Source organism: Arachis hypogaea, chromosome 13 (assembly GCF_003086295.3).
Source record: "Arachis hypogaea cultivar Tifrunner chromosome 13, arahy.Tifrunner.gnm2.J5K5, whole genome shotgun sequence".
Taxonomy (NCBI): domain Eukaryota; kingdom Viridiplantae; phylum Streptophyta; class Magnoliopsida; order Fabales; family Fabaceae; genus Arachis; species Arachis hypogaea.
In genome coordinates this window covers 21,656,844-21,679,020 of record NC_092048.1, presented here as the reverse complement: position 1 = coordinate 21,679,020, position 22,177 = coordinate 21,656,844, and the positions used below count along the sequence as shown (strand labels likewise).

The window sequence follows — 22,177 nt, the reverse complement described above, 5'->3', positions numbered from 1 at the left end:
CAGAAGATGAGGAAGAGGAAGAGTTTTGAATTATGCAGAACTTATCAACACATATACCGAAAATTCTTAAACAATACACCCAAATATCTTCGTGTTACATCCAAATTTGCTGCAAATACAGAAAAATGTTTCCTCTAATGCTGCATTTTTTTGTTCTTATTTTTTGTTCTTATTTCTTTCTTTCTTTTAGTTGAACGAATGTAAGTTTATCCTCTTCCAAGTAATTTTGTACCATTATATGTTTCTTCTTCTTCTTTGTTCGATTTTTTTTGTTTTTATTCTTGTTAAAAGAGTAAAATAAGAAGAAACTTGAGAAGATAAAACAAGAAAAAAAAGATGAATAAGAAAAAAAAGAAGATGATGATGAAAAAGAAGAAGAAAAAGCAACAGAAGATGAGAAGGAGGAAGAAGAAGAGTTTTGAATTATGCAAAACTTATCAGCACACATACACTGAAAATTCTTAAATAATACACTCAAATATCTTCGCGTTACACCCAAATACAGAAAAATATTTTCTTTAATGCAGAATTTTTACATTACATTCAATTCAAACCATAAACGATGAACAACAATTTTCACAAACAAAAATAACATTATTCACCTACAGAATCATAAACTATTAACTAGAATCGAACCATACCTCAGCCACTTGATTGGATTCAAAATAATCAATTTTGTGCTGGTTCAATTGACAATCTGAACTTGAATTATTCATTATCTTCAACAACGAGATAACTGATGATGGAGGATAAGGAGGAAAAGGAAGGAGGAGAAGAAATTCCAATGAAAAAAAGAAGGAAAAAGAGGAGGAGGAGGAGGTGGTGGTGTTGGTGAGAGAGTAAAACAAGAAGAAACTTGAGAAGGTAAAATAAAAAAGAAAAGATGAATAAGAAAAATAGAAGAAGATGGTGATGGTGATGAAAAAAGAAGAAGAAGAAGAAGAAGCAGAAGATGAGGAGGAGGAAGAGGAAGAGTTTTGAATTATACAGAACTTATCAACAGTTCAACACATATATACCGAAAATTCGTAAACAATACACTCAAATATCTTCGTGTTACACCCAAATTTGCTGCAAATATAGAAAAATATTTCCTCTAATGCTGCATTTTTTCTTCTTTTTTTTCTTATTTCTTTCTTTCTTTTAGTTGAATGAATGTAAGTTCATCATCTTCCAAATAATTTTGTACCATTATGTGTTTCTTCTTTTTCTTTGTTTGATTTTTTGGTTTTTATTCTTATTAAAAGATTAAAACAAGAAGAAACTTGAGAAGATAAAATAAGAAAAAAAAGATGAATAAGACGAAAAAAGAAAGATGATGATGATGAAAAAGAAGAAGAAATAGCAACAGAAGATGAGGAGATGAGGAGGAGGGAGAAGAAGAGTTTTGAATTATGCAGAATTTATCAGCACACATATACCGAAAATTTTTAAAGAATACACCCAAATATCTTCGTGTTACATCCAAATTTACTACAAATACAGAAAAATATTTTCTTCAATGCAAAACTTTTACATTACATTCAATTCAAACTATGCATCAACGATGAAACATTATTCACTTACAAAATCATAAATTACTGACGAAAAAATTAACTAGAATCAAACCATACCTCAGCTACTTGATTGGAATCAAAACAATAATAAATTTTGTTTTGGTTCAATTGATAATCTGAACTTGAATTATTCATTATTTTCAACAACGAGATAAGGAGAAGGAGGAGGAAAAGGAAGGAGAAAAAGAAATTTCAATAAAAAAATGAGGAAGAGGAGGTGGTGTTGGTAATGACGATAACGAAAGAGAAGAAGAAGAAGAACGTACAGTAACAACTTGAAAAAGAACGTGCGCACATTGATTGAAAAATCTGTTAAATTAGGAGGCGCATGAAATCGACGTACTAAAAGAGGCACGTCTGATGTAAAATAGAATATATAGACTTGTACAACTTGTATAGGTAAAATGTTTGTACGTGGAGAATAATTGTATTTCATATATTAAAACATTTATTGATGTTACTGTCTGGATATTTAAAAAGTGGGTCTTTTAACTTCCTTTTTTGGTAATATCTTTTTGTGGGGTTAAAAATTGTGCTAATTATTTTAACGATTTGCATTATTCTGTCTGTTTCTATGCTAATGAAGCACAAGTAATGTGTTAGCATTGGGTTTCGATGATATAGATTTTCCATGATTTAAATTGAGCATTTATTTCTGTTAAACTATGTTCTTGTGTATGGTCATAATGTTTAGTAAAGTATTGTCAACCGGACTTGCATTGCGTGTAATTACATTTGTGACTTGCTTGAAATGACCTTGCTCGTCAGCAGAGCACAATATTAGCTTATGTAGATTGGGAAAAACTTATACACATGGTTTGTACAAATTTTGAATTTTTTTTTTAGAAATGTTATACTAGTTATATTAATTTGAGATGTTATACTAGTTATGTTAGTTATAAGTTTTGATGGTATGTGTAAACTTATGAAAGTTATATTTGAGTTATATGGTTCAATTAAGTTATATGGAAGTTATATTTAAGTTATATGGTTTAATTAAGTTATATTTAAGTTATATAGTTTAATTAAGGATCCGTTTAAAAAGCTTCAAAAGTTAATTTTTTGAGTTTTTAACTTATGAAAAGTAGTAGTATTAATGTTTAGTGTAATTTTTAAAATTAAATTGTAACTTTTTAAAAATCTATTTAAGTGTTTATGAAAAAGTTAAAAAAATAATTTTTTTCATAATAAATTTTTTTTATTATATTTCTTTTAAAATAAGCACTTTTAGAACTAAAAAATCAAACACAAAATAACTTATTTATAAGCTACTACTTTTAATATAAGTATTTATTATTTAAGTTATTTTTTGTAAAGAAGCTTAATTAATCTGTTTATCCAAACTGGACATAAGTATATTTAAGTTATGAATTTAATTTTGATGTATTGACAATGTAAAAAATTTCACACACTCGAACAATTACATCCGTTTTTTTAGATAACCATTCACACCGTCAATAAAAATAGTAATTATTTTTTATGATATGACGTTATATACGTAATTGGATGTATGTGTAAAATTATTTTACACCGATAATACATCAAAATTAAATTCTTAAGTTATATGGTTACATTTTATGATTTCTTCTAATTTTACAACGTCATCTTCGGTGTAAGCCACTAAACCCTCAACCAGTGGCGGAGTTTAAAACAAAATTTTGGGAAGACAAAAATTTAACATAAAAATTTAATAATAATATTTATATTAAAATAAAATTTATAGATATAATTATTCTTTAAGTTTGTTACTAATAAAATAATAAATAAATAATTCTACAGATAAAAAATATAAAATAGTTTATAACGGTACTTTTCGAGTTTTCAGTGACTTAAACTTTTCAATAATTGAATTAGAACTAAACTTTTCAACAATTTATAATATTTATTGAATTATTTTTATCAATTTATACAAATAAAATAATATCAATACTTATTGAATATTCTAATATTTTTTATCATATAAAAAATTAAATTAAATAAATAATAAAATATAAAATAATATTAAATTAAATAAATAAAAATACCTAATTTTTTATATTTTAACTCAAAGGTAAAGGGAGTATTACTTGTTGAATAGAGAGTTGCGAAATGCAAATAGAGAAGCTACTTTTTTTGTTAGATAACTTTTTTGATTTGATTTGATTATTAGATGATCTTTTTTTATTCTTATCTTTTTTGGTTAGATAACTTTTTTATTTAATTTGATTTTATCTTTTAATTTTGATGTGTTGTAAAAGTCAACAAAAATCACCCAATTCAGTCCAAATCTAATATGTTTTTAATATTATGAGAATTGAATGCTTTAAATCATAATAAAATATGTGAGTCAACTGAACTATTTTTTATTTTTTAAAAAAATACTATTAATTTTTTTATAAAAAATTTGAAAAGATTATGACCCCTATTATCTCAATTAAACTCTGCCCTGCCTCAACCATGCCAATCTTGATTATTAAAGGAGTAAAACTCCTCCTCGATCTCTAACCATTTACGAAATTGACCTGGCGCCCCCTCACCATTGGAAATTAACAACGCGGTCCTTAACCATTTTCTCCGTGTGACCAAAAAGACCCTCTTACCGGTACTTTCGGTTATTTTTTACCTGAAAACCGACAAGAGGGTCCTTTCGGTCACACGAGAGAATGGATAAGGATCGTGTTGTTATTTTCTAATGGTCAAGGGGCGCCAGGTCCTTTTCTAAATGGTTAGGGACTAAATATCTTAGTAGTAGGGTTACACGTAGAGACTAAATATTCTTTTTAGATTTTTAGAAGTAATATATGTTTCATTCAAATGTACTTATGTTTCATTCAAATGTTCGTGATATGACGAATTAATTTTAATTTAATTTTACGTATTTTAATTTTGTTTATTTAGTTATTAATTTAAATTTTATGTCAGAGAATTTAGAGTTTTCTTTATTTAACCTAAAGTTGAGTGAGTTTCTTCAATTTAATTTCCAAACGAACAAATTAGATTGAGGTATTTCTTTTTTGTTGCATTAAGAAATTGAATAAAAGATCAACTGATTCTCTTTGTATTCAATTACTTGATGCAATAAAAAAGAAATATCTCAATATAATTTGTTCATTGTTTACAAAAAAAAAATTAAAATTAATATAAATTAAAGTATATTGTTATGATTGATTTTTATTGTGGTAGTAAATAAGAAAATCAAATACCATTTGGTATGATTGATATGTGATACAATATACATCCTAACATTAAATAATATATTATTAATTTATTATGATTAATATTTGAGACCATAAATAGGTGATAAGTTGTATGATAAACGAGTGTGATAGGAATTCCATACGTATAGAGGTGGTATAAATGAAGTTAATTTAAAAAATTTTTGGCAATTTAATGCTGGATTATTTTAATTCCCAAAAGATTTTTCTAAATCTAAAACACCAAGTCCCCATCATAGTTTAGAGAGTGAGAGAAGAAAAACTGGTATCTACTCATATATACCCCATCAATTAAAATTATACTTTAATAATTTTTAGTTAGTATCAGTTTGTTAGATTATGGAGGCATGATTAGTTGAACTTGAGAAATTTTGTTTTTTATTCTTCTTTTCTCGCTCGCGCTCTATTTTTTTTTTCGGACGCAAAAAAATGTTGTTCTAATTCTAACTTCTGATAATAAGGAACTATATGAAGTTTACAAACATGGAAGAGGAAATGAGTTAAGAAAATTAGTATCACAAATAAAAAAGATAAAAGTAAATTAATATCGGGGCTTCACTTTAGGAAATTGGGCTTTTTATTAAGAGAGGTTTTTCGATTAAGCTAAAAAAGAAACTCTTCAAGAAAAAAGATAAAAAGTGTAGTCCATTATCAATTTATCATTGATGATTACGAATTGGCCAATAAAATCAGTATAAACACGTGCAATTTCACTCGAACAATTATCAATTCTGCGATTCAAACTCCTATTAAGATGGTCAGTTACAAATCACAAAGTAGTGGAAGTTGTAGTACTAAATCTTGAATCTTCATCCCATGCATGAGAAATAGGATCAATTAACTACCTCAAGAAAATCTTAGTTGCAGTAAGTTGGTACTTAATTGAAAATTTGTATTCTTCATGATCATGACAACATCAACCATATAACAAAATGAGGTCTACAATAAAGAACATTCAAAGAAATACCTGCTTCTATTCCTACTCTATTCTAATTCCAAGCTATTGTTTTCTATCTTTGGTTTCTAGGCGTTCTCTCTTGAGAGCAGTGAACTTAGCATATATGTCTTCGTACTCAGGCAACTTTGGATGAACATGCTTCGGCTGCCGAGGAGAGAGTGAGTATGTTCTTAAGATCTTGTCGTCGCGGTTGTTGTGCCTCTCCGGCGGCATAGTCGCGGCTCGCGAGACATGAGCTTTAGTCCTTGAACTGGGAAAAGCAGAGCTGACCAGTTGGGATGTCTCCAATGTTTCCACCAATTCAGTTTTTGGTTTTCCTCCATGGTGATGGAAACCTGGATATGTGAGTAAAAGTTCCCCAAATGCACCATTATACCTAGTACTTTCTCCATCATTTGTATTTGTAACCAACTCCATTTGCTTGTTTGATAATGCTTCAAAGCTATCTTCATCATAGTATACAAAGCAGTAACAAGGTTGGTCTAAGCTGCATTGACACATATCTAAGTTGGAAGATTGCTTAATTCTCTTTTGGGTATAACCATATTTATGATCAGAGGAAGAACTACTACTACTCCTGCCTGGTGATCTGTGATACTGTCCAATATCCATAAGGCATTGGTTTTCAAATAGCATTCTGCTTTTTCTTGATGAGCTCCTTATGTGTGATGATTTTTGTTCTTGATCCACATCAGTTTCATCATCAAGAGGATCATCTACCTTTGTTTCATGATGTGGTGGCAAATTTAATGTCTCTGTAGATGGCACCAAAGCCATAATTTCCGCTTTGTTTTCTGAGTAATCAGAAACTGCAATGGAGATTTTCTCAGTAGTAAACTCTTCCTCTTGCTGAAAACTAGACACCACCAACGCAGAAGAGGCATCAATTGAGGAAGTTGATTCTGGCACAGTGAAAGTGTCACTTGGTACTATTTGGTACTGTTTATTCTCTTCCTCCACCTGAACAAATAATTTGATATCAGTAAAGCAACATAGAACAATATAGGATTATAATATGGAGAATGCATCAAGTAATCAAATGGTGCAAAATTTAACAGTATACTATTTGTGCATGAATCATGACTCCCCATAGTCATCCGAATGTTATTAAATTAAAGACATTGTAGATTAAATGTACAATATTTTCATCAAAGAAATTAAATACCTGAGATTGTTCTATAGCTAAGATCTCAGGTTGTTGTTGGCAATTATCCCTTGCTATTTCATCAGCCTTCCTATACCGGACATGTTCTGGCACATAAATTACTGGGGGTCGGAGAATCTCTTTTAACTGTGATTTTAAAAACATATATATGTTAAGACAAGTGAACTTTGCATATAAACTTGAATATGTCTTATAAGTAGAAGAGATTAATGAGGGAAAATAAAATATGGAAAAATTAGTAATACCTCTTTGTTTACAAGATTCCCAGAAGAGAGTTCAACTGATGCAGTTACAAATTGGTGACCGTAACGCTGTCCAAAAAGCTTCCTAAGTACATAAAGCTCCGGAAGATCGTTGCCGCATCTTGCAGAAGCAAATATGAGACTTGATACTGCTTCATTAACATCATCAGGGCACTTCCTGATTTATGAAAGTGACAATGAACAATTCAGTTTCAGTCTATATTTTTATTTTATTTTATATAATTAATACATAGAAATTAAAAGACTTACTTGTGTCGTCTTATAAAGGAGAGTTTCTTAAGGATGAAGTCACAGTAGTGATCTAACAATCCATATGCTCTAATGAGGCTTTTATCTTGATATAGTTGCGCGGCCTGAATTTTACAAATTTACAAGCGATAATAATTAACTAAGTAATTAAGCACTAATAACACGTATGAAGACATGAATTAATTATTACCTTGTTAAGAGCAATATCTTCATGGCCATTAATATTGTTTAACAACTCAATCATGTCTTGGTGTAAGTGCTTTGCCATTACAAGCCTCTTGTTCTTGAGTTCTCTTATTCTACGCTTTGCACTTGTTATCGTCCTCTTGCTGCATATCAAATAAAAAAATTAAGAAAGTTTGAAACAAAACCAAGATTCGTAGTAGAGAGAATAAATCAAAGCAGAATCACCACCATTTGGAAGCTTTAGGCCAGCCGAACAAGATGTCAAACATGTCTAGAAAACCTCGTAGCTGCTGCTTAATTTTTAAGACAAAGGCGATAGAAACATGTATGAATGCAGAAAAAATGAAAAGAAGGTAGAAGCAAAATGATAGTTATGGTTATTGTTATGCATGCATGTGTACGTTGAGGTGAGTGGGTTGAGAGAGAGAGAGAGAGAGTAACGAAAAGTGCGTGTTGGAGACAAGTTGTGTTGTGGTGGGCGTGAATATCTGCTCCACTATCTCCTCTCCTTCCACTCTCTCCGTTCTTATAGCACAGTTATTTTCTTCGTCCATTTTCTTTTTTTACTTTTTCTTGTTGTATACTTTGAATTTATCTAATCATTCTAGTACATCTTTAAACGCTCCTTACAGTACGGGGAGTACTGCACTCTTTATTTTTTAAGTCACACATGTTTATTTATTTTTCATAACCATCACACCTGTTCTAGAACATACCATATATATGAGATATAGACACTAGAATTTGGGAATATCACCATTGTAGGGAAGGTTGTTACTTATAGACACCAAAAAAAAACATCCCACTAATTCTGAATGAGTATGAAGACACTATACCATTTGAATTATAACTCATTGACAAGGATAAAAATGATATATATTTACAGTCACTTGTATCAAACTATGATATATTTGAAGTCACTATATAATTTATGGATAGATAATTTCGGTGTAATTATATTAAGTTATGGCAATTCTATATTTATACGGAGGCGATTAGATTTAAACCGTAAATAAATTAAGTCGTATAAATAACACTATTTTGCTAGTGGATTAATACACTTTTTTTTTAATTTGTTAATGAAAAAATAATTTAAATATATAATTAATTAATAATAAATATATTTGCATACAAAATTTAAAAATATTTTGTATATAAATAGTATTTTTTTTAAAATTAAACACCAAATATGCAAAATAACATTAAAATAAGACTTTAAATTAAACCAATATTTATAAGTTAAGGTTGTTGAAGACTTTGACGTGATACTAATGAATAATATAAAATTAAACAGTATAATAAGTAATTCTAAAAGATCGTGACAATAGTGTTAGAACTTTATTTAAAACTTAAAATTTTTATTTTGAAATTACTATAATTTGTTTGGTTGAAAGATATGCTGAGTTGTAGCTATCCTATATTTAGGTAATGTTGAATCATTTTATAAAATCTTTGTAAAGTTAAAACAAATTAGTTATTTCATCTTGTAGTCCTATGACTTGGACATCTCTTTTCATTTCTATTAATGAATATCTACTATTTTCAGTAAAAAAAATGTGCTTTATTTATTTATAATATTTATGTAGTATTCATGTTGTAATTTATTTTAAGTAAATATAATATTAATTGAAATATTTTACTGTTTTAATTTTTTATTCTTTATTTTTAAAATTGAATTGAATTGTTAAGTTCAACTAGGTTAATTAAGAAGCTGTTATATATTTAATTTAGTATGGTTGAATTTAAAATGTCAATTACAGAAAATAAATTAGCGATAAGTCGTTAAAATCAATAGTAATTTAAATAGTTAAAAGATTAAAAAATTGATAAAAAAAATTTTTAATGATAAATTTATTACTTAAAATATGTTATTTTACAAGTGTGGAAACACGTGCTATGCCAAAAACATTTGAATTAGCATTAATGTTATTCATAATTTTCCTTAAAAAAATATGCATATATAAAAAGATAAAGTAAATTAAGTGTGTTACATATCTAATTTTTTTTTAAAAAAACTAATAAAAATACAGAAGAGTTAATATTGATTTTTTTTCACACAAGTTATATTAACATGTCTTTAATATGATATAGTTTCACAAAGTTTTTTTGTAATATTGATAATTTCCCTTTTCATTGAATAACATAATGATATATCTGTTAAGTTAATTAAATAAATATTATATTAATTTTTTTTATATCTTAGTAAATTATAATAAGTGAATAAAATATCATTTTGCATATATTTTTTTTCCTTTTCTCCTTACCATAAAAATAAAGGTTAAATAGAATAATTATTTGTTAGAGTCATTCTTATACAAGTAACGAGTATTCTTAATTTTATATTTGTAATGTTTTATATCAATCAGCTTCAAATTTTAATTAACTTTTAATAAAATTAAAAAAGAAAATAATACCAATAATTGTTTAAATAAAACTGTTCATTTAAATTTTTCATTGGTTGTGTTTTGGATCTCAATTTTTTGATTAAGTTGTTTTTTTAAATTGAATATTTTTTTATTTATAAATCGGCTCCTAAATTTGTATTTATTTAGAAATGGACTTCCTAAAATTCTGAAACCTGAATTATTTAGTAATCTTTGATAGTAAGTTAAATTTTAAGAAGCGATGAACTTTCTACTTTTTCTAGAGTACAATAGCTTTTGCCATTAATATTGTTTAACAACTCAATCATGTCTTGGTATAAGTGCTTTGGCATTACAAGCCTCTTGTTCGTTAGTTCTCTGATTCTACACCGTGCACTTTTTTTATCCTCCTCTTGCTGCATATCAAATAAATAAATAAAGAAAGTTTGAAACAAAACCCGATTTGTAGTAGAGTGAATAAATAAAAGCAGAGGCATCACCATTTGGAAGCTTTAGCCGAAGAAGATGTCAAAACATGTCTAGAAAAACTCGTAGCTGCTGCTTATTAATTAATATTTTTTTAAGACAAAGGCAATAGAAACATGTATGAATGTAATCTCCAGGGCAGTAATTTGTGTGTTTTGTGGTCAGTACTTAACCATAAAAAAAGGTGAGTGATCTTCTACCATTAGATGTAATCTCACACTATTAAAAATACTATTGATGACCAATTAATGGTTAGAAAATACAAAAGTTGCTGTTTCCTAGCACTTCTAAAAAAAATTAATAGAAGGTAGAAGCAAATTGATGGAATCAGTAGTAGTCGAGTAAAAAAGTGCCATCTAAGTTAAGATGCTCTGCTAAGGTGCCGTTAAATTCTAATAAAATTCCCATAGAGTTTGCTTTCTTTAATCTGTCTTAAGAATTCTATCATCTAGTGCATGGCGAATCCAAGGAGAGGTAGGAGTCGGGAGGATATCAAGAAAAGGATCAGCAATTGCATCAATAGTTTGATAGGCAAACTATTCGCTGATAAGACCTTTTCTATGGGGACAATGGAGGGGTCTGGAGTAGTCGAGATTGGATCTAGTTTTGGGGGACCCCTGAATTTTCAAGACAACTGGGGAATGAAATCGGTAGAATAGTGGATGTGGGTTTCTTTGATGTTAAGGGTAAAGAAACCAGAATTATTAAGGCAATGGTGGAGATGGTAGTTATGAGGTATGAACGATTGGGGACAGTTTGTAGCTATTGTGCTAAGATAGGCCATGATCACAAAAATTGTATCGGAGTGATGGAAGACATGAAGGAAGATCAGCTGCAAGAAGATAAAATAGGTGACCAAATCGGAATAAGGGTGGAACTAAAGGAGAATGACAAGGCAAAAGGAGGGAGAGGGTTCCAAAATTCTCATTGAAGGAATTGCAGGTCTGAACTTCACTGATACAGGTAGCGACAATAGGAGGGAGAAAACCACAGCCGGAAGAAGCGATGGTCGGTCGAAAGGAGAACGTATGAAAAAACAGAAAGTGTAAAACAGAACCTGCTACAAATTCAAAATAGTTTTTCGGCTGGAACACACATGGAGGAAGCTTTGATTGAAATTAACGCTAATAAGATGCCTATCAGTGAATATAATGGTCAATTTAAAAGAGTGAAACAAATGGCGAGAATGGGACACGAAGGAATGGAGCAGCTGAGTGGACTGAAGAGGATATAGAGATGGAAGTAATACATAGGAGTATGGATGTTGTTCATCCAGAAAATCTAAAGAAGGTGGAGGGTGTCACCCACAGCACCATGAGAGCTCTTATGTGGAATTGTTGGGGTTTGGGGAGACCCATGTTAGTCCATAACCTCAAAGGGATGTGTAAATCCCACTCTCCCGAGTTGGTTTTTCTCTGTGAAACTAAAAGCCAATCTCGAAATATTGAGTAAATTCAGATCATGTGGTTTTTCCAGTTTCACAATTTTGGACCCAACTGGCTTATCAGGAGGTATAACTCTTGCGTGGAGAGACTATGTGGAGGTGACAATCCTTGGCCAAAACTCCTTTTCAATTTTGGCTCTAGTGAAGAATGGGGGCTTGTAGGCGTGTACCTAGGCACCAACGAGAAGGTTCGATTGAGGTAGTTTGAGGAACTTTCGGCTCAGATTCAGCAATTTAATGGTAACTTCATTATCTTTGGTGACTTTAATGTTATTAGAAGTTAGGAAGAAAGAAAAGGAGGGGGGGGGGGGGATCTTTGTTCAGCTGTTTCTATTGATAATTTTAATTTCTTCATGGACGACAATCATATAATGGATTTAGGGATGATATGCCAATGATTCACATGGTCTAACAACAGCATTGGAGATTATTTAATAATTAAGGAACGGCTGGATGGATTCATGGCTAGTCAGGCTTGGAAGAATGGTTATGATGCAACAATGGTTAAAAGGTTAGCTGAGAATGATTCGGATCATGCCCCTTTGTTATTGGATTCGGACCCCCCAAAATGAAACACTAAGAGTTGGTTTAAATTCCAAAAAAGGTGGTGTAAGATGGAGGTGAGAAAGATTATTTTGGAAGATCGGGGTACAAATTTTCACGGCTCTCCTATCTTCTCCCTCTCTCAAAAACCGAAATTAGTTCATTGGCAGCAGCATAGCTGCACTAATTCAAGGAATGCCATTGACGATTTAACCGTGAAAATTGAACAATTGAAAAATGCAGATTTTTAACTACTTTTAGTTATTATAGCAGATAAATCATCAGAAAACAACTGATATTGCACTTCGTGGATTGCTCCCATGGGCTTCAATGGGGTTCTTGATGCCTCTTAATTCCTCTTCTATCTCCACTTTGTTTTTCAGGTTATAAATATCTTCATAACTTCATTCTTCTTGTACAAAACTTAAGACTAATCATTTTAATTTTAAATCCCTAAACCATTGATTATAATGTTAATTCGTTAGGAATTAAACAAGTAGTGGTAGATTATTATTATTATTATTATTATTATTAGTAGTAGTAGTAGTAGTAGTAGTAGTAGTAGTAGTAGTAGTGGTAGTGTTGACGTTGATTCAATTAAAAGCTAGTATATATATTAAAGAAGTCCCTTTGAGTTTTTTGCTTCGTAGGTTATGTTGGTTAGTGTCTATGAATACAAAATACAAAAGCATACGAAGATTAAAATATAAGTGTGCATTTCAGAAAGAATGGCACTAGTCTCTGTGTCTCTTCCCACGCTAATCTTTGTTTCAAATGCAGCATTATGTATTCTTTTAAGAACCCCCTTTTAATTTTTTTTTTATATATGAATGATGCATTTTAACAGAAACTGATGTTTCTTTTTGTGATATTTTAAGTACTATGACATACATTGATCTTAGAATGGACTAACCTCCACTCTGCCTAACTTTCTTTTACAAAAAAGATATACCTGTTAGATATTGTTGTTTTCTTTTATATTGTAACATTGATCAATTTACAGTTTCTTTCATGTTTGGATTGCCTAAATGTTTGGGTTTTCACTTTATCAGCTGAGTGACAATATTTTTCATGTAGAGAAATGGTGTAAAGCTTGTGTCCTTCTTGACAGATTGGATCGAGGTTTGTCTAAGCTTGGAATTGGACGAAGTCATGGTGTCATTGGTGCATCCAGGAACAGAAATAAAAGGAATGGTGGAAACTGGAAAGACCATTGGGAGTAAACAATGTGGAACTCTAGAATTTGGGGGGTTTTCTGTGTTTTTCAGTAAACCTCTAATCTTGTTAATAATAAAAAAACATGGGAGAGAGCATAGTTTCTAATGTCCCGAAAAAACAATTTCTATTACCATTCAGAAAATGATGCTGATAAATTAGTCTTACGGTACAAAACTTGTAATATATGTGAAAACTTATAAGTGAAAACTTGTAATCTAAAGATATAATAACTATTACGTTTCAAAATGTCTTTATTAGCCTTGATACGGCCGTTACGAATCCGATGTCATAATTCGGCATTATATACAATAACTCGGCATTATGCACCATAATTCGGTACTTTACGCTATAACTCGGCGTTATACGTTACAATCAGACATTATCACTTGTTAAAACCTATTAATTGCTCTTCAATTCAGATGATCAATAGAAACGTAACCGACCTATTTTATCTCACCTATAAAGGTATGATATTTTATCTTCAAAGAGGACATTGAATTCTCAATACTGACTTAATCTTCGAAGTGTCTTTGCAGGTACACTCCCCCCTTGTTCCTTGCTCACACTCTGCGCAATTGGCATCTCCTTGGAGAAAAGCTCGGACTTCCACAAAAGCTCAAAGGTCGGCACCGAAGATAACAACTCGGCGTTGACTCCCAGGGACCGAGCTCTCCCTTCAGGTATCCATACAAGAACAATTGGCACCCACCGTGGGGCCTCGAAATAAACACCCTTCTTTCTATAAGCCACATTTCCTTCCAATGGCTTCAAACTTACCTGCACCTTTGTAAACAAAGGTCATATAGTAAATCATTAAGGCCCGAAAAAGGCCGATCTATATCTGTTTTTCCGATCATTATCTGTCATCTATCTATTTTTCAATTCATCTCTGATTTATCTATTTGCCGATCTATATCTGTTTTGCCGATCTATATCTGCTTTTTCGATCAATATCTGTCATCTCTCTATTTTTCAATTCATCTCTGGTATATCTATTTGCCGATCTATATCTATTTTTTCGATCTATATATGTTTTTTCGATCATTATCTGTCATCTCTCTATTTTTCAATTCATCTCTGATTTATCTATTTGCCGATCTATATCTGTTTTGCCGATCTATATCTGCTTTTTTGATCATTATCTGTCATCTCTGTATTTTTCAAATCATCTTATATATTTATTTGCCGACTTATATCTGCTTTTCCGATCATTAACTGTCATCTCTCTATTTTTCAATTCATCTCTGATTTATCTATTTTCCGATCTATATTTGTTTTGTCGATCTATATCTGTCATCTCTCTATTTTTCAATTCATCTCTGGTATATCTATTTGCCGATCTATATATGTTTTTCCAATCTATATCTGTTTTTTCGATCATTATCTGTCATCTCTCTATTTTTCAATTCATCTCTGATTTATCTATTTGCCGATCTATATCTGTTTTGCCGATCTATATCTGCTTTTTTGATCATTATCTGTCATCTCTGTATTTTTCAAATCATCTTATATATTTATTTGCCGACTTATATCTGCTTTTCCGATCAATATCTGTCATCTTTATTTTTCAATTCATCTATGGTATATCTATTTGCCGATCTATATCTGTTTTTCCGATCATTATCTGTCATCTCTCTATTTTTCAATTCATCTCTGGTTTATCTATTTGCCGATCTATATCTGTTTTGCCAATCTATATCTGTTTTGCCGATTTATATCTGTTTTCTGATCTATATTTGTCATCTCTATTTTCTAATTTATATCAGTCATCTCTATTTGCCGATTTACATCAGTTATCTCTATTTTTCATTTTATATATCAGTCATCTCTATTTGCCAATCTATATCTATTATATCTATTTATCGATCTATGTCTGTTTTCTGATCTATATCTGTCATCTCTATTTTCTAATTTATATGTCATCTCTATTTGCTGATTTATATCAGTCATCTCTATTTTTCAATTTATATATCAGTCATCTCTATTTGCCGATCTATATCTATTGTATGATTTATATTAATCATCTTTATTTGCCAATTTATATCAAAAATCTCTATTTGCTGATCTATAACAGTCATCTCTATTTTCCGATTTATATCAATCATCTCTATTTTTTTATTTATATTTGTTATCCATATTTGCCCATTTATATCTGTTATATCTATTTGTCGATCTATATCTGTTTTTCTAATATATATCTGTCATCTCTATTTTTCAACTTATATCTGTTATCTCTATTTTTCTAATCTATATGTCATCTCTATTTTTCGATTTATATCCGTTATCCCTATTTGCCGATCTATATCTGTTATCTGATTTTCTGATCTATATGTCATCTCTACTTTTCGATTTATATCTGTTATCTGTATTTGCCGATTTTTATCAGCTACCTCTAGTTGCCAATTTATATATGATATCTCTATTTGCCAATTTATATCTGATCTCTCTATTTGCCGATCTATATCTGTTATATCTATTTTTCGATCCATATCTTTCATCTCTATTTGCACATCTATATCTGTTATCTCTATTTGTCGATCTATATCTGTTATCTCTATTTGCCGATCTATATCTGTCATCTCTATTTGACGACCTATATCTGTTATCCCTATTCGCTGACCTATATCTGTTTTTCTATTTTCAAATCTATATCTATTATCTTTGTTTTCAGATTTATATCAATAATTATCCGAGCTATATCAATCATTATCACTCTTTGTCAAATCTATATCAACTATCACCAGATCTATATCAACTATCTTCCGAACTATGACTATCAACGATCTTCAATCAATTATCCATTCGCGATAAATCTTCAATTCAAAGTCGCATCGTTTACACATGCGCAATCAAACACAATCTTCAATCAATTATCCATTCGCGATAATTCTTCAATTCAAAGTCGCATCGTTTACACATGCGCAATCAAACTCAGTCTTCAATTCCGAACTATGACTATAAACAGTCAACAAACTCAATCACATATCATACATGTACAAACACTTATCCATTCGCGACAACTCTTCAATTCAAAGTCGCATCGTTTACACATGCGCAATCAAACTCAGTCTTCAATTCCGAACTATGACTATAAACAGTCAACAAACTCTATCACATATCATACATGTACAAACACTTATCCATTCGCGACAACTCTTCAATTCAAAGTCGCATCGTTTACACATGCGAAATCAAACTCAATCAAATCACCAAACAACGGTGAACTAATTCAATATTCTCGCCCAACCAATTTACTTTTATCAACATCGTCTCAGCAACTATTCAAATTAACTACTCGGTTCCATGAAAAAACCTAACTGTTGCATCTATTAAATCAACGGTTCAAAATTTCATTGGAAAAATCAAAGGCACAATCAATGACAAGACTACTACACTTTCCAATACACGTTAACTTCAAATTACGTCTGAAAATTCAAATTATTCATTATTTTAATAAAGTAAGTTGATCTGGGGGCTCCATACCTATAACTCAAATTGCCGAGTTATAACTAAAAAAAAAGCTCAACCTGCTTTATCAAAATATAGCCAGACTAAGTTTGGGGGCTATGATACGGCCGTTACAAATCCGATGTCATAATTCGGCATTATATACAATAACTCGGCATTATGCACCATAACTCGGTACTTTACGTTATAACTCGGCGTTATACGTTACAATCAGACATTATCACCTGTTAAAACCTATTAATTGCTCTTCAATTCAGATGATCAATAGAAACGTAACCGACCTATTTTATCTCACCTATAAAGGTATGATATTTTATCTTCAAAGAGGACACTGAATTCTCAATACTGACTTAATCTTCGGAGTGCCTTTGCAGGTACACTCCCCCCTTGTTCCTTGCTCACACTCTGCACAATTGGCATCTCCTTGAAAAAAAACTCGGACTTCCACAAAAGCTCAAAAGTCAACACCGAAAATAACAACTCGGCGTTGACTCCCAGGGACCGAGCTCTCCCTTCAGGTATCCATACAAAAACAAGCCTCATGCAGGATTATACAATAGCAACTAGCAAGGCATATATACCAGTATTTTCACCGTTTGTTTTTATTATTATTTTTTTTTTGGTCAAAACTGATTTATAAATTGGGCGATTTAACAAACAAAATTAAAAATAAAAAATAAAAAATTGAGACTTATTTGGAAGTTGAAACTTCTTTTAATTTGCAAAAAAATTTCTTTTTACTATAGTTGAGTTATTTAATGTTTAAAAATAAGAAAGAAGAGATGATTAACATTAATTATGGTGTCATAGTTAAATTTTACCAATGACAATTGAACACATTATAGAGGATAACTAATCTTCTATTTATGAGAGAGTTTGTTAGAATTCACTTTTTATATCCTCTCAAAACAAAAAAAATAACAATAATAGAGATCACATATTAACAAATTCAAAAATACTATTTATACATTAAAATTAGTCATTAAAATCAACTACCAATATATTTATATATATATATATATATATATATATATATATTTTTTTTTTTTAATTTATTTTTAATATGTATTTATATTTTAATATATATTTTATATTTAATGACTGATTTTGAGGTACACGTAACATAGTCCTAATAAATTTTATTTCTTTAATGTTTTAGAACCAACTTTCAATCCGCGTGGACTACCTTCGAAATTTGAAGGGCATTATTCCTCCATTCTAATTTCTAAGTATAAGTTTGGATTCCAGTTTATAAATGGAAGTTTGCATAAAATTGATTTTACAAATTTGATTTTGATAAAAATTTGTGTTAAAATAATTTATGTTTAGTAATTTTTGTATCAAAATAGATTATAGTAAAATAAATATTGTTTGGCTTTTACCATTCAAAATCACTTTTAAATAAAAAATTACTAAAATAGATATCAACTTAAATAATTTTTTTTATATTATCCTATCATTTTAATTTAGATATTTAAATAGATCTTATTAGTTAATTTTATAATAAAATTAATATTTACTTACTAAAATAAAAATAACATATAAAAATAGACAAAATATATTTTTAAATAAAAATAAAAAATATAAATTTATATATATATATATATATATAATTAAATATGTTATATTTTTTAAGTATTAATGTAAGAATGTTGCTTTAGTATTTTTTTTACATCGTACTCTTATTCTAGTATTTTCAATAATCTTATTCTTACATTTATAATTTTATTATTATCTATGATTAATTTTTTATTTAATTTATCTTTTTTAATGGAATCATAATCTATATTATAAAAAATTACACTAATACATAGTATACGAGAATTATAATTATAAAAGAGAGTACTAAAAATAATAAAAAAATTACATATTTATTTTGTAGTGATTGAAACAAATCTAAAAGTTGTTGATGATTTTTTTATATAGTATATTTTTAGTATTTTTAATATTTTTTTTAGTATGTTATAATTTTTTACTATTATTATTATTTACAGTTAATTTTTTGTTTAATTTACTTTACCCAATAGAATCAATAAATCATATTATAAAAAGATAATAACAAACATAATACACAAAAATTACAATTGTAAAAGTGTATAATGTCAAATAAATAATTGAAAAAATAAAAATAATAAATAATAAAAAAATAGAACTCATATAAATAGAAATAACAAGAATTCTATAAATAATATAATAATATACATAAAGGATAAAGTTGGTAAAAGATAAATAAATGGTTAATATATATGACTAAAAACCGGTTAAGAAAACGCAGAAGTTAAAAATAGTTTCTTTTTGTAAACGTGATTTTTGCGTTCATGTGAAAAAAATTTGCCTAACCAAAAATTAAAACTTTCAAAAAATCTAAACGTGCTTCTTCCCTTTCAACGACTTCCAAACACACCCTAAACATGTGTATGTAACAGTAATCCTCCCTTTTTGTAATAACTGAAAGAAGAACAAGTGGGAGGGACTCTACTATGTATCAGTTGAATGATTCAAAGTCTCCGTGACATGGTGTTGTGATTCTTCTTTCTTTATACTTGCTATTTAATTTTCTAGTTTCTACAACTATTTCCTTCCCTACATTTACACAAAGGTCAAATAGGCCTGCCCCAACCCTTGCTCACATTAAATTATTATATTTATTATTATTGCTTTCCGAATTTACCTATGGAGTGACAAAATAATCATGCTGAAACTGTAACATTAAACCTAATAACGATAGAATTTGCATAGAGATAAGAGAGCCAAAATTGAAAAATGGAAGCAAATTAATCAGCTAACAACAACTCAGAAGCATAAACTATATACAGAACAATTTCTCAATTCCCTCTTTCTGCAACATAAACTAGTAGAAAAGAAGAAGATGGCGTTAGAGAAATCGGTTTAATAATCCAAAACACACACCTGATGGCCTCGTTTAGGAACAAAAATTACAGAGACGTGACTGAAAATAAGACTCCCATAAAATTTATATAAACCCAATTTCATTTAGTCAATAACTTCTCTATCATATCTTCAGAATCGATTCTTCCTATTTGATAGCGGAGATGTTGCATCAGCTATGGCAGAAGAGGTCCTAGGATTATTACACGAAGATCTGAAAGAAGCAGTTCTCATGAACATCAAAACAGAGGCCACAATCTTTTTAACCTTAACGGCAACCTTCTTCATCCCAGGCTTCTTGTTCTTATTATTATTATTATTATTGTCACCGTTGTCCACAACATCAAAATCATCATCGTTCAAAGAAGATAACTTGTAAGTTGTGAGAAAGATTTGCCTCTGCTTGGCTCTTCTGCGCCTGTAACTAATTGATTTGACCATTTTGTCCCTGCCAAGAAGCTGCCCAAGTGACTCGTATCTGTATTTGCGACTGAAAGAGAGGGTTGAGTTTCGGACAAGGGTGCTCATGGCTGCTACAAAAAAAAAATCACAGAATGAAAATGCTTCTACGGATTAGCGTGATTGCAATGATTTCAGTGTTGTTTTATTTATATTGTGTGTAAGCCCCAGTCAGCGTCTTCATTGGGGTCTTCGGGGAAGACTTGTGTAAAAGTTTGTTGACCGTGAATCTCGTTCCAACTTGGCGTGCCAACTTACGTGTTACGTCGCACCCTAAATGGTTAGTGGTATTGGTATCACACTATCAGCTAAGATCTTAACAAAGTTTAAAGGCGACTGACATGCAACTGATTTTATGTCTACGTAAAGTTGATATTTAAAAATTGTTTGATAATTTAATAAATTTAATTAAATTATTATTTAATAATTTTTAATTATTAATTTATATAAAAATAATTATATGTAATTTTTTATTAAATTTAAATTTTTTGTAAAATTTGTATATAAAGATTAATTGTTACTAAAAATATATTTTTTGTGACAATTACTAAAAGATATGAAATAAAATATTAGAATTACTGATAAATTTTAATCTAAATCATCAATAAATGTTAATTTATGTATGATGGATTATATAATATTTTTTTTAAAAAAATTATTGAAAAAAAAAACGTTTACAAAATGATACCATCAATATGTTTGGTGTCAAAATATAATCTGTTCGGGCAAGGATACTCTTTTTTGAGGTATTTGGTCGGCAAAATTTCTGGAGAATTCGGCGTCTCAACTTAGAAATGGAGCACCCTTGCGAATTCGAACCAGAGCGTGGTATCTGCAAAAAGGACTCCAATACTCAAGTCAGCAAATGATCTTTTAAAAAGAATGAGTATAAGATTGGTGATGAAGTTGTCTTGTGTTTTGTTATGTTGTGTGGCCTATTGTTGATTCTAGTTGATTTATAGGCTCTTTTGTTTGAACTATTCGTCGGTCCGTTAGTCATAAATGGCTAGGGCGCCGGCCAAGATTCTCAGGAAGAAAAGGGGGTCCGCTAGTCATGGACAACTAGGACCGAGAATCTCGGAAGGAAGTGGGTTACGATGATAAGTTTAATTTAATTTGAATTTCATTTTATCCAACCGAGGTATAACTAGTTTTCTCCGAGATATGAGGGATACGATACATAGCCCCCAATCTTGACTTGTCGATCTGATTTGTTTTTAGCAAGTTGAGCTTTTTGTCTGTAGTTTATACATCAGTTGATGTCTGAACCTAGTAGCCCCCAAGCTCAATGGCGTGTTGCTACATTTCAAGCTTGGGTTTTTAATGCGACAAATTTAAAAAATAAAAAAATAAAGTAAAGAGACTTTTTAATAATATTTTTTAACTTGTGAACCGTGCTACAATTAATATCTCTTTTTTGTGGATCCATCTGTGCCGTTAGTTTGGTCTTGGGTATTTGAACGGTTAAACTTTATATTACCCACTAAGTTAGTGGGTTATAATAATGCCTTATTTCCGTTTTATCCTTGGGAATTGAAGTATAGCTATCGTTTTGTTTGCCTAAAAGTTGAATTCACCATGACCTCCAGAGGTTTGACTTTTCTTCTTCGTCTTTGTTTCTGTTTTATAATGGTTAGGGAAAAAGAAATAAAAAAAAGAGAGAGAAAGGGAAAAGCAAAAAGTAGTTGAGGTAAAAACTGAGAATCCGTATCATTGGATACATGACGATGTCAAAA

The 22,177-nt window shown here is 30.0% G+C and overlaps 1 protein-coding gene across 1 annotated transcript; it reads right to left on the bottom strand.

The window, feature by feature from the left end:
* Positions 1–19,802: 19,802 nt before the first annotated feature.
* Positions 19,803–20,962, bottom strand: LOC112737638 (uncharacterized). Its single transcript, XM_025787623.3, has one exon. It carries the CDS (start codon positions 20,508–20,510, stop codon positions 20,115–20,117), a length of 396 nt encoding a protein of 131 aa, XP_025643408.1. The 5' UTR covers positions 20,511–20,962; the 3' UTR covers positions 19,803–20,114.
* Positions 20,963–22,177: the final 1,215 nt, after the last annotated feature.